At 42.3% G+C, this 14667-nt stretch overlaps 1 protein-coding gene across 3 annotated transcripts in view; it reads right to left on the bottom strand.

Annotated features, from left to right (window-relative positions):
• Positions 1–14667, bottom strand: part of plxnb1b (plexin b1b) — a 192933-nt gene that overhangs the window by 71278 nt on the left and 106988 nt on the right. For 2 of the 3 annotated variants that reach the window (XM_083939246.1, XM_083939248.1), the window contains exons 4-6: positions 6175–6263; positions 3877–5047; positions 1333–1515 (exon numbers count right to left, since the gene is read on the bottom strand). In XM_083939246.1, the coding sequence (XP_083795372.1) occupies positions 1333–1515; positions 3877–5037 (1344 nt within the window). In that variant the 5' untranslated portion in view covers positions 5038–5047; positions 6175–6263. Of the gene's footprint in view, positions 1–1332; positions 1516–3876; positions 5048–5513; positions 5537–6174; positions 6264–14667 lie in introns of those variants that run through there. The other variant, XM_083939247.1, reaches the window with a different exon arrangement.

Below are 14667 nucleotides of genomic sequence, written 5' to 3'. Positions count from 1 at the left end.
TCCTCCTTTATCACTCTAAGCTCTAGCTGTCTTTGAACTTTATAAAATTCTGCCTTTACTGTCCTCATCACATTCTTTCTTTTTCATATTAATTTCTATTTTGTACATGCAAACCACTAGATACACCACCTAATGGACCAGACTGTGGAACAACTGGAGCATTCACATTAGGTGTCATTGCAATGCATACAGTGAGGTCACTTTTGGGCTGGGTTAATCATGGACACGCGGAATGTATGATACTGGCTTAAGAACAGGGGTACGAACAATTCAGCAGTTTAAGAACCCCTTCATGAATCTGACACACTTTTTTATTAGGACCCTGTTTAAGAACAGATTTAAGAAAAAACTTGGAGTAGATGTTGGTGAATGAGGCCCAGTGTCCCCTCTCACTGCCATGCTTAGGGTTGGTGTCAACAAAAATTGAATGGGATAAGCTTTAAAAAGGGAGAATTTAACAGTTTGTTATACATTTTATGGAACTAGGGGTTCCTCAGTAGGAAAAAAACACCTCAGAGAAATGAAATATATATATATATATGACTCATTTATATATACATGAATGGTTAGAATAATAGTTACATATTAAAATATCTGTCCACAATCTTTCCTTATTCAGTTAATCACTTCCTAAAAAGTGAATCAAGGCTGTGCTAAAATCCAGTGAACTACCATGATCATTATTAATAAAAAACACATTTACAGCCTAGGCTGAATTTCCAAAATGGGCAACTGACAAAAGGGTCAAAAGGAGCCCACAGCTCCTCTGTGCCGTCGGGACACTTTACAGGTATAAGAGGCCATGGTAACGGAAATAGTTTGGAACCAGTTAAGACATAAGCTAAAGTCAGAACAGATGATTAAACAGTGTTCAAACTTAGCTGGAACTACTTTCCCTATTTCTACAGGCAGCTATTGTTGTGCGTGGATGTTCACCTACAGTATAATCAAAATAAAACACTGCTGCATTAACTATAAAGATTTCATGACATCCAATTTTAAAACTTATGGATCTATGTGTCAAACATTTTAAAATATTCTTATTAGCAATAAGTCGATGGTCTAAGACCATCAGAGGTACTGATCCTCTGGAGGTCAACAGAGAAAAGAGTCTTTCGGGTTGAGGGGACAGGGACAAGTATTATACTTGTACGAGAAACACCCAACACATGTTACCCAAATAGGGCCTGAACTCAAGATGATGACACAAGTTGTTGAGAATGCCAGACTATTACTTCATATTTCCAGCAATAACAGTACAATATCTGCATCTGTGTGTGTGTGTATGTGTGTGTGTGTGTGTATGCCTTAAAATCTATTTTTTAATGTCACCTTGTGCAGGTTCCCCTTGGAGTCTCCCAGGAAGGCAACGATGTGTCCTGCCCTTACGCTAACAGCCACAGCAGTCAGACGAGCAGACGGGCTGTCCAATATGGTTTCAGCTTCTATGGCCATTCTGCTGGCCATCGGGCTGGGGGTGTGGTCAGAGCCACAGGGGTATGCATCCAGAGTGTTCTAATAGTTGGGACACAAGAGAAAAACGCTGTGAAGATGCACCTTATTCATCCCTTTGGGGGAAATTCATTTTTCTAACTGTTATTTTTATACATTTTTTTACACACTTAGCAGTGCCGTAAGAGGTGAACTGGCACCTCTCCAGCTACCAGTCCACACTCCATAGATTGGTCCATATGGGACTTGAACCGGTGAACCTTAGGTTCCCATGCCAAGTCCCCAAAGACTATTGCCAAACCCCAATAAGATCAAAACAATAGATAACAGAAATCCTATTGAATTTACAATGTAAAGTATTGCTGCTTGTTTTGTGCAAAAAGAAGCTCTTCAATATTTTTTTTTATAATTTCTCAGCAAGGAAGCCAATTACCAAAACTGAAACAGCACTGTTTCTGATGAGGTAGTAAAATCCTTGCGTACTTTAATGTGGAGGGCTTAGGGAACAAACCATCACTGGATTCCAGCGACATGTACACAATATTTGATTTTGCTCCCACGGTTTGGCAGTAGGGAGTCTTTGCTCTGGCGGCAGGGTTGTTTTTTTAGTTGCGGGCATTTTATTTTTCCCTTTGAAAGCGGGGTCATTGCTTCATTATTGGTCATCTTAACAATAAGAAGCAGAGGCAATGAACGTGAGAGGTCTGATTCTTGAAATTGACTTGTTTTGTTGGATTGCAGTACATTAGCTATGTGTTGTTGAATGGAGCCTTATTTGGCCTGACACTGCTGATACACGGCACAAAGTGTCCAGCATTAAACCTGGTTGTAATAACATAGCTAAAATGTTTAATTGACTATATGTAAGTGTCAGTAAGTGCCACTGACTGCTTGGCTGATGAGAGCCTGTGATTACACTGTAATGACACCTACATGCTGCAATCATCTGTACATGTACCTTGTGGTACACTGAGGGCAATAATAACCTTGATGGAGTTAGAGGGCCAGAAAAGATCAAGATAAAGTTGCATTTTGCCCATTCCTTTTTGCTGGGTTACCCCTTCATTTTGAAAATCTGTATCAGGGTCATGTTGTGTGCTTGCAACTAAGGAGGGACATAGAGCTGCTTCAGGCTCTTCTGGCTGCAAGTAGAAACAATCAAAATGGAAGAGCTGACCTATTGTCTGAGAATCCAAAAGGTTAAGTTTTAGGATTTCCACTTGGTATTATGAGAGGGTCAACCTAATTAAATCCCTCCTGCACAGTATTACATTTATCTGTTGCAATAATCTCAAATTAAAGGTTGAATATGTATAATCTTTATTAAAAGTTATATACATATAAAAAGAAAAAGACACATTTTGGGGGGTATAGAATGAAAGTCTTGCTTTTCCAGAAAACATAAAATAATTTTGACTGGTTTGACAATGACCTGGTCAACGTTAAATACTAAAAATTAGTCGTTATCTTGTATGATTCATCACTTGACATGGAGCAAGCGGATCCCTTGACACATTCGGCAACGAACCTGGCAACCCAACTGCTGGAATTTTTTTTTTGTTGCGACTACGATCTTGAGACGTCTATATGGCGGTGTTGTGCTCATTCTCCATATTCAACCTTTAAGTTTCTTTCTCTCTGATACAAATGACACTTCTCTGTAAGAAGACATGCCTGAACAGCTTCAGATGCATGGCTCAAGCTTTAGCAGATGGAGGCTTTTATGCAGCAGAAAATAAAAAGATTTGGAGGGCATATTCTCCTGTAAACAGAACAATGAAAACGAGGAGGAGAATGTTAAGCATGTTGCATTATTTAATGACAGGTTCCTGGTGCTCCACTCTTTCTTATTTCTTTCATCCAGAGAAGGAAAATAGATTTCAATGAAATGTTACTCTTATTTGTGGGTGCAGTCATTCTTAGCATGTATGCTGTTTTTCAGAAACACCCTGTCACACAAACGTATAATTACACCCATGGGAGTGGAGCGGTGTCGCTGCTGTCTGGTTTGGCATGTTGACCACTGTGCAGTTTCACTGGAGAAAGTGATTTGCACTCTCATCGGTCATTTGTCTGAATTTAAAACTCACATCCACAGAAATGACAATGTTTAGGATCAGGATACATGGGTTGCATTCTAACTGATTCAAACCAATTATGTATTTGTGATCATTTGTTCACACTTGATTATAACAGCCTGTATAATTATACAATTAATCTGAGAGGAAATCTGACTTTAAAGAAACATTGTGTTCATATACATATGAAGAGTATGTGTATTTCAATCTGTGGGGTGAAACTGGGATGATTTGGATGAGAAACAATATTCAGTTCAAGAGGACGTACAGGAGGGTTGTTTTTATAAGAATAAAGAGTAAAAGAAAGAAACCACAGAAGCAAGCAACTCCAATTTGTTCAACTCACCTCTGGCAGGTTGGCACAATTGGATTTGACTTCATACTCAATGTAGGCTGCCTCCAGTCCAACTTCTTTACCCATCTGTGTGTAGCACAGGTCTCTGGTGGTGTTAATCCTGCGGTCCACATCTTTGAGGTTAAACATGCAGAGGGCTGAGTCCTCACTGGGGCGAGTTGATGAAGCCAAACGAGTGGAGAAGACACCAAGAAGAACTTCTGAGTTTTGACTCACTGTTCCGTCCTGCGTGAGCCCAAGCTGGACAGCTTGCAAGAGGTTGTAAATTTTTCCTGCCCCTGAACGGCATGTCAAGGGCACTTCCACATAGGAGTAATAGGCCTGGTCGTCCAGACAAACACGAGACACGTAGGTACGGTACTCACGTGACTGTGACTTTAGATCCCGCCTGTAAAAGAGGAAGTATACATGATCACGGTGGGCGAATGATGCTACAAAGTGATGGTCGTATTCTGAGAGACGGCCAGCCACAGCCAACTTGGCAGTCTCCTCGTAAGAAAAGATGGGTTCCTGGGCGAGGTTTCGTGTTGAAATAGGTGGGTGGCTGCTGGTGTAACCCCGCCCCACAAAAAGCACTGGCTGTCTGTCAGGGTGAGAACGAACCACAAGTCCCACGGTGCTAACATTGGGGTGGTTAGCTGCTACATATTGAGTATCCACTGGCCTCTCTGTAGAGAACAGCACCACATCAACAGAATCCAGACTACGTTTCTGGCAGATTCCTTGGTTGACGCTCCCACAGGTAATAAGTTCCATGGAGTAAGGGTCGACCAGCAGGAGCTTGTTGTGGTTGCTGGTGACCCTAGCCTGAGGGCAGTTGCTCTCAGTCACAGGAGGTAAGCACTCCCGACTGTCTATGACAGGTCCGGTGTCATGCTGAAGTTCAGGCTGGAGGAATCGATCCAACTGGAACAGGTGATCTCGAGCCCCGACATAGACCCGACTCACACTGGGGTTGGGATGCAGGGCCAAGTGCTCGAACAGAGTGTCATTCCAGATAAAGGTGGGATAAAGACTGGAGGGGGAGGGGTCTGATCCTTGGACAACACCAAAATGTAATGAGGTGAAGGTCCAGCCTACGGATAGAAGCAGGAGAGACAGCCGCATTTGGGCTGCTAACATTGAAAGATGACGCACCCTCCCCGGAGGCATGGCAGCAGAGCTGAGGGACAGAAGACATGACAGGCTGTTAGAGTGAAGGTCTTTATTCACTAGAACAGGGCTGAATCCAAACATATCCCCGCCCCACTTTAGAATTCTCAAAAATATGTTGATGAAATATATCCATTTGAAGGTAAGCAGCAGTGCCACTTTTATAGAATTAGCTTATTTAAACTTGTTTTATTATGGAAAATTAATGAAAATGAAAGAAATTCTTTCCTTTCTGGCATTTTGACATTTTTCTTTTGTAATCTTAAAAAGCTCCTAATAAGCATTTGGCAGACTAAAATGTAAAAGAAATCCACCAGGTGTTGAAACTCATCAATATTCAATTCTCAGATATTTCTGAGTCTGACCAATCATTTTATTCGATCCAAATAAAATTATTTGCAGAGCTTCATGCCTGTAATCAGTATATGTGCTTCACTTGGGATGCTCATGCTGCGTTCAAGTCCAAAGTTTCGTACCTCCAAGTGCACTGGAATACCTGTCAAAGTAGAACCTACTACTATAGAATTCGGGGGAGATCCGTCTCCCTCTAATTCAATAGTAGTAAGTTCCACTTTGACAGGTATTCCAAGTTTGAGGTCCAAAACTACTGGCATCCCATGGCTGGGAACGCAGCATTTCTCTCTCTCCCCACATGTGTCTGAGGAGGACGGAGCGTCAAAGTTCAGGCAGGGAGAAGAGGGTGTGACTTTGGAGGAAGGTGCTGTGAGACGGATAAGAATTGTTTTAATCATTAAACAGATCTTGAGAACTGTATCAGATTGTATCATACTGCACCCAATAGTTGTTAATAATAACCGTTCCCCAGGTATCTAGATACATATCAGATCGTCTAACAAGAGACTGTAAGCACTGCAGAGAATACAGGCCATCTACTACTACTGTTGCAATGAGTAGTCCTAAAAAGGGTACTAACTTGTACTTTTGACCTGTATCACTTGCAGTACTAGCCTTTCTGTAGATTAACAGTGTAAGGACAACTATTACAGATTTGAAAACATTAGTTGTTTTTATTGTTAGTATGTATGACTACACTATTTGGCACTCAATGGTTTTAACAACCTCTGGAGGACACTTTAAGCATAATAAACTGAGACATCTGAGCCATGAGCTCCTCACCATTTGTTTCCAGTGGTGTTTTACAGAGGCATGTCACCTCTTGACCACCCAGCAGCTTGGCGCTACAAACACATCCTTCAGGACACAACCTGCAGCACAAAGGAAAGAGAATATACAGTACATCTGTACTTTATACCAGGGATTCTTAAAAGTTTTGATGACTGAATTTAAGGAGCCAGCATATGACTGAGGGCTGATCAGGAATAATGCTGTTGAGAGTCGTCTTTAACTTTAGTGAACAGCACTAGCATTGATGATTGATTTCCACTGCACACACGAGTTGCCATGAAAACAGTAGCTTCCTACAAATTGTCAACCTTAACCTGACAGACGCTTGTTAGGGGGCGCAGTTTGGTGCTGTAGCTGAGTAGTGTATTAAATGAAGGCTACTGAAAGTGAAAGTAATGAAATGGACCGCAGATGATTAAATATAATGCATGCATTTCATGACACGTCCGGGGGCTTCCTAAATGTTTCTGCAAGCCTGTGAGCCACACTTTGAACAGTAATCTTCTATAGTAGACACCCAGTGTGATTTAGAGAGTCAGACCGATATATATTGGCCAATCAGAAACATATTGGTATTAGCATGTTTTCTAATATGCTATTGATGTTATTTTTTATTTAAATTGTCAGCAATTGACTGATAATGAACATGATATTTATTTAGCCATTTGTTTCATTTTGATTCACCCTTTATTTTCTCAGTGTTCAGCACACTGTCTGTTCAATAATGTTAAATATTCTTTAACAAAGTTTGTTTAGGAGAGCAGCCTTCTGAGTACCTTTGCAGAGTCACATAGAAAAGGTCTATTTTTATTCCAGTTCAAAAAGTCACCCTATAAGCATATACAGAGATGAAAAAGCTCACCTTAAAGGACAGGACCAAAAGTCTGTGTGTTTGCTACAAACAGAGACTCTGATTTTCAAACAGCCATTTCTGGCATCACTGCAGACCACTAAGAGTCGTGAGAAGCTTGTACCTATTGAAATTCCTGTCAGACTTGTCTGACTGGCTACATCCGTTTTTGTGTGTAAAAGCCCTCAGCAGAGGCCAAGACAAGTGTCAGTCCAAGAGGGCTTTCAGTGCCCCACACACTCTGTTCTAGTATACAATCCCCCATCATTGCTAGGATACAAGGTACAAAACCCTCTGGGTTCACAGTCTCTGCCAGAAAAACAAGTTGCTGTGAGGTAAAAGAGGATGGCATGTAGACTTCCCTTGTTTGAGCACCTGGATCTGTTCCATGCTTACTTTGTGAAATACTGTAATATTTAGTTCTTACACTAAATTCCCACTTTCACTCCATATATAAATAAATCCTCCTCTCTTCCACTCATTCTCCCTCTTCTTTTTTCTATCCACCTCTCCTCCTCCATCGCTACGCAACACTCAGGCGGGTCTCCAGTGGGCTTATCCAAAGGAGACACTAGGGAGAAAAAAAAGACGGACAGACTGAAAAAGACACTATTCTGCGCGCACACACACACACACGCACGCACGCACGCACGCACGCACGCACGCACGCACGCACGCACGCACGCACGTGCACACACACAGCTTTAGAAAGCTTGCTTTGTTGGTTGCACCCTTCTGTGTGTGGGAATGAGGGTAAAGGCCTGGCAAAAGGCCAAAGATGGAAATAAAGGACACTAAAAGCTATTTTCTAGAGCACAACAATCATGATAATTGTTATCTACATATTTCAACCAAATATGATTTAAACCTAAAGCTCCTCAGCAGGTACTACCTTGCAAATGTTTGTTTTTCCATTCAATGACACGTTCATGAAGAACTATCTCCAGTTCTCAATGTTTAAGTAGGCTGATGGATATCTCAGTGACCGAACCCCGAATCATCAAATCTAAACCAAAAGACAGACTTGCTCCTTTTACCCCCGGGGGCAGGGGAGCCAGTTTTCAGGGCATGGTAAAAAAAAGCTGCAACTCTGTGGCCACCGAGGCTGAACTGTATGGTCAGCGTGTCACGATTCATGGGGGAAAGGCGCTTTACGAGCCTGTGCAGATAATCCTGAGAAAGCAATGGTTCAGAGCCTAACAGAGCAGAGACAGGAATGACAGGCATGTTAACTCATAGAAGCACTAGTTCAACAAATACAGTGATTCTCCTGTTCCCTCCTTTCGGAACAGTGTTGGATTTGAGCACAGGGTTGTCTCCTCCAAAAACTCAAAATTTGCAGGCTGTCACTCGACTCATCCAAGAGTAGCAGGCCAATCAAGTCTTAATTCTCTATTTGCTGAAAGCTAAAAATCAAATAGCCAAAAGTTACAGTAGCCTGGGCTGCCATCACTCTGGACCGATCTCAACTGGAAGAGGTTTCTGTTTCCTGCAGTGAATAATCCAATCAGTCTCAACCTTATTCATAGTTTGAGACACATGAGAACAAGAGAATGGACTTGTGATTCAATTCTCTCACATTAAAAATCACATTTGGCCTCAGAACGGAGGTCGTTTTTTTAGTGACTTCAGCAAGCCAAAAGGTATCCGTTTGATGTGAAGAGAGAGGAGGAAATATTTGCCTATGATTGCTTCTTCTAGATGTTCTTTTGCTTTTAGGTAATGGACTCCACCTTGCTCCAGCACAGTCTGCAGAAACAGTAGTGCATATGATACAGTAGTTATACCAACAAACAGGACAGGACAGTTTGACAAATAGAACATGTGGTATATGAAGGATACACAAAAAAATAAACTTTGAAACATATTGACAGATGAGTGGTATTTTATGACTCATGAAGAAAAGTCTGACTGAGAGCATCAGTCTGACCGGCAGTGTGCCATAAATCCGCTTTATTATGCCAAACCAGTGGCGATCAACTTCCCCTAAAATGTCACCAAAAAAAAAATAATATGGTGAAATATGTACTGCTGTGTGTACATTTCATTGACTAAATAAGCGCTAGAAAGCCTTCATCTTTTGTTCAGAATCAGCTACTTATCACAGGTAACCAGAGCAACTTCCTTCTCATTCATTCCCACAGCACCACAGCGCTTTACACAGTCGGACGCTCAGCTTCTACTGACTTCAATGGGGAAGCGTAGAGCGGGTTGTTCCACTGCAGCCAAACTAGACGCTCATTGGATAAATGCTGGGCTTTGTCCCACCCATCGGACGCTCAGCGTTTCTGGGGGTCTAGGGGAAAGTGGGCTGGCCCGGACACTCGGATTCTGCATGATGATTGGATGAGCCGTCTGAGGTGGAATCCTTTTTTGATTGGCAGCTAAATGAGCGAATCAGCGATCTTGAAGAATAAACATCCACCGGAGCATTTTCCAAGTTTTTCATTCCGTTGTTCTGAACTGACTTTACCGATCCCCAGAGACTGAACAACGAGCAGCTGCGGAGCTTCTCCCCCCGTCACTCACAGGCGGTCAGACTTTACAGTACCCTGGCGCAGCAGCTCCAGCTGGGCCAAGGCCGTTTAAGCAGCCTAGCTCTGCTGCCATTGAGAGGACACTGGTCAAGTCCCTGGAAAAGATGCCGAGTTGTTACGACAAGGTCACAGATCATTTTCTTAAAAAGGAATGAAGGGTAGAATTTACATATAAATAAACAAACACATTTATGATGTAGGCCAGAAAATTTAGCTTACCCTCCTTGAAAGACCAGCTGCCACTGTGCTAAACATTAGGGCCCGACCAATATAGGACTTTTGAGGCCGATACCAATTTAAGGGGGAAAATGTCACTGATTACCAATTTTGCGGCCAATATAGTGAATTATTAAGCTGGAATGAAAATAGATCTTTTCTTAGCTTAATCTGAAAAGGTACTCAGAAGGTTGCTTTACTAAATAATAGTGATAGACGATACATCGGCTGGTCAATATTATCGCCGATATTTGCGTTTTTTAGGTGTATCCGTATCGGCCGATTCAGGCTGCTGCATTCGACAGAGAGGCGTCCACAGGCAGCTCCATGTTGTTGGAGACGCCTTTTTAAAGTTCAATAAATGTTCTTTTTTTAAAAATTGAGACTTGTAACATTTGTTATCAACGTGTCATTTGTATGATGTAAATTGAGAGAGTATCAGCTCCAAATATCGACTCAAGAAAATCAGCAGTCCGTATCGGTTATCAGATCAGGCTGATGTAAAAAATATTTGGCATCAGCCCATAAAAATCCATATTGGTCGATCCCTAATACATTAATGACTTTTATTAAAGAATATCACTCACTAACTCATATTAAAGAATATGTAACATTATTATACATCATATATACAATTAGGAAGTAACCAGCCAATCAGAATTTCCACAAGCCAAATTTCTTCCGGTGAAAATAAGAGAAGCTTTGAGTGCCACAGTGAATGCATTTGATTACTTTATTAAACACATAAACTACAATACATACAACTATATAAAGTGCAAACATTTCCTTTCAAGCTTGGGATATATATATATATATATATATATCTTTCTATCCATCTACCTATTTTTTTATCTATCCATCTATCTATCAGTTATTTTATCTATCCATCTATCTATCTATCTATCTATCTATCTATCTATCTATCTATCTATAATATATACAAAGAAAGTGCAAGGTCCTGTGCTGCCTAAAATTACTAGTTCCCACCACCAAAATATTTGTTTTGTTTTTTCTTTAGCGCACATGTAGCAATCCTGGCAAAACATGACAACATATTTGTGATCAAACACAAACCATCCATGACCCGTCAACCATTTGGCCACACATTTTCTTTTCTTTGTTTCTCTGTCGATATCCTCGTCCCCTGCCTCTTTCCTCTTCTTGCCCCCAGAAGTCTGTCCCAACCACCGCTACATTTAGTTTAATCTGAACTTTTGACTTTACAAACATTAGCTAACTCCCTCCTCTTTAGTCATTTTAGTTGAATCTGATAGGAGGGGGGTTTGCCATTCTAGTAAACAGCAGATGGTGTAATCTTGGTAATATCACCGTTAAAGAACAGCTCTGTAGCCCGGATGTTGAATTGCTGGCCGTTGGACTCCATCAATACCGTCTGCCTAGAGATCCCACATGTCATCACTGTTGTCCTGTTCATCCCTCCCTCTGCAAACCCGACATCTGCCTGCAGCAACATACACACCTCCATCTCCTGACTCAAGACTCAAAACACCCCAGTGCCCTCATCATCATGTTGGTAGACTTTAAACACGTCACCTTGAATAGAGTTCTGCAGACCTTCCGACAGTATGTGAGCTGTCCTACCAGAGAGGAGAGGACTCTGGACCTGATGTATGCTAACATTAAGGATGCATACATCTCTTCTTTCCCCCCTCTGGGCAGGTTGGATCATAACCTGGTTCACCTCAAACCCTGCTATATTCCTATGGTGAAGATGAAGCCTACGACCACAAGGACTGTGAGGAGGTGGTCTGAGGAGGCTTATGAGACACTGCAGGGCTGCTTTGAAGTGAGTGACTGGCCTGCACTTTGTGAACTGCTCGGAGAGGACATCGATGGGCTCACTGAGTGCATCACAGACTGCATTCATTTTTGTGTGGACTGCAATGTCCCAGCTCAGACTGTAACCTACTACGCTTATAATAAACCCTGAACCACCAAGGACATTGAGGCCATCCTGTATGAAAAGAAGAGAGCATTCAGATATGGCAACCGTGAAGAGGAGGAGAGTGCAAGGGGTACTCAGACTTAAAATCAGGGAGGCTAAAGACAATTATACGAGAAAGCTGGAAAATGTACTCCAGCGTAACAACATGAGGGACGTGTGGAGTGGCATGAGAACCATCACCGGGTTTCTAGAAGACTGGTAGCACAAGGTCGGAGGACCGTGTGGACCAGGACAATGAACTGAACCTATTTTTTAAGTTTGATACTGCGGCCCATCCCCCACATGACTCTGCTGCTGGCGGCCCCTCAACTACTGCCACTTTACCTCCCCCTACTCCTCCTTACAGACCCCTTGACTGCCCCTTACCACCTCACTTCACACCTACGTATTTCACCCCTCCCCCTGCTCTACATCATGTCCTCCACGACCTGGCGAATTCAGTCCTCCCCCAATGGTCACCTCTACAGTGTCCTTCACGCCTGACCTGGTGAGAAGACAGTTGACTCCACTCCAGGGTGTTTAAAGCCTGTGTCGCCCAGCTGTGTGGAGTACTGAGTCAAGTCTTCAGCTTGAGCCTGCACCTCCAGAGAGTCCCTGTGCTGTGAAAGACGTCCTGTCTCGTGCCTGTACCAAAGATGCTACGTCCCAGTGGTCCTTAGGACTACAGACCGGTGGCCCTGACGTGCCACATCATGGAGACCATGGAGGGACTCGTCCTGGAGCAGCTAAGGCTTATGGTCAGGCCCTTCACTGATCCACTACATTGGGCTTACCACTGCCTGGGAGTTGAGGACTGCATCACCTACCTGCTGAACAGAGTCTACAGTCATCTGCACAAGCCTGTGGGCAATGTGAGAGTCATGTTCTTTGACTTCTCCAGTGCATTCAACACCATCCTACTCTACTGGGGGAGAAGATGGCTGCGATGCAGGTGGAGGCCCCCATAGTGTCCTGGATTGTTGATTACCTTAATGGCAGACCACAGTATGTACGCCTACAGAACTGTGTGTCTGACAGGGTGGTCAGCAACACTGGGGCCCCACAGAGGACTGTCCTCTCTCCCTTTCTCTTCACCCTCTTCACCTCAGACTTCAACTATTGCACTCTATTGAGTCCTGCCACCTTCAGAAGTTTTCTGATGACTCTGCAATAGTTGGCTGCATTGGAAAGGGGGAAGAAAGTGAATACAGGACTGTTGTGGGCAACTTTGTCCCCTGGAGTGAGCTGAATCATCTGCAGCTCAACTTGACTAAAACAAAGGAGCTTGTAGTGGATCTGAGGAGGGTGAAAACACCTGTGACCCCTGTTTCCATCCAGGGGGTCCATGTGGACACTGTAGAGCAGTATAAGTACCTGGGGGTGTACTTCACACTTCACTTGCGCACAGCCAATGGGTGTATGAAACGTCATCACGTAGCATTTTGGCACAGTGTTCATGGGAAATGTATGAAGTACTGCCATGGGGTTAAATGACCGAGAACAGAGGCATGTAATGCCTCATATTGTACATCACCGGTCAAACTGGCTAGTAAGTTGTTATTAACACTCGCCAAAATAAATTTTTATCCGCATTTGGCGGGTTGGCTGGTGTAAATTTAGAACCTTGTATACAATGTATAACATTGTCAACCAATTCCATAAATGAACATGGAGAAAATAAATAGATAACTAAATAAAGCTCAGTACTGAATGTCAGCCCAAGCATCATTTTCTACATTATATGTTCTGTAAAAATATGTTCATATTAGCACATATTGGACCACATATATAGGCATAGTTGGCTTGGATTGTGTCATTCTCTATAAGACACTACAATATAGTAAAATTGAAAAGTGGCAGACTCATAGCTCAATGAAATTTAAGTGCAGCGGCGTTGTTATTACTTGGAATAGGCTCCGAACTAATGTGTCCTAAGGCTGTGTTCTGAAAGACATTATATATGCAACCTCTTCTTCAATTTTAGTGAGACCAGCTTGCTGCACCATTGTATATCAGCCAATATTAGCTTATTGGAGATATATCTGCATCAGTATACAGTATATATACTGGATATCAAAATTATAGAACAAAGTATTAGTTATTGATTTGTTCTGAAATACTGTGAAATACAGAAGTTTGATAGAATATCCATTGTGGCTATACCACTGCTGTACTAGTATGTTTTTTTAAATAACCAAGGCACTTCAACAAAACTTTTATTTTGTGAAAAAACAGTGAACAAAATTAGAGAACTGTAACCACTGGGTAAGAAGAGCAGATCTCAACAATGTTTTCTTCTATAGGATTCAAAAATGAATAGGAAGTGTAGAGGCCACAGCTTTGAATGACTTCAGCACATCTGCACCCACAAGACATCAATAGTTTCTCTCTCTGCTCTGGTTTGATCTTGGTCCATTCTTCTTCACTCTCTTCCACAGTTCAGTAACTGTAGCGGGTTTCTTAGACATTACTTTGTTTCCAAGGATTTTCCAGAGATTCTCTATGGGGTTCAGATCTGGACTCTGGGCTGGTCATTTCATTGTTTCAATATTCTTAGCTTCAAGGAACTGCTTCACCTGTTTTGCAGTGTGACATGAAATTTGCAGCTGATTGGGAGACAATTGCAGTGAAGGTATTGCATGTTGCTGAAGGAGGTTCCCATAAACATTTGCATCCCCCAAACCATGACACTTCCTCCTCCAAATGGAACTGACTTCTTTACACACTTTGGGTTCAGTCTTTATGCCCAACATAATGTTTCCATCAGACCCAGATAAATTGAATGTCCTCTCATCACAGAAGTCACTCTGGACCGGTTTTCCTCTGTCCACACAACATGCTCCTCAGCAAAGGCAAGTCAAGCCTTTTTATTCTCTCTGCCGATGAGAGGTTTGGTCACTGCAGAGTGGGCTTTCAGTCCAAAAAGTCTTAAATGG

This window comes from Echiichthys vipera, assembly GCF_963691815.1.
Source record: "Echiichthys vipera genome assembly, chromosome: X".
Classification (NCBI taxonomy): Eukaryota; Metazoa; Chordata; class Actinopteri; order Perciformes; family Trachinidae; genus Echiichthys; species Echiichthys vipera.
This window is presented reverse-complemented; position numbering and strand designations above follow the sequence as displayed.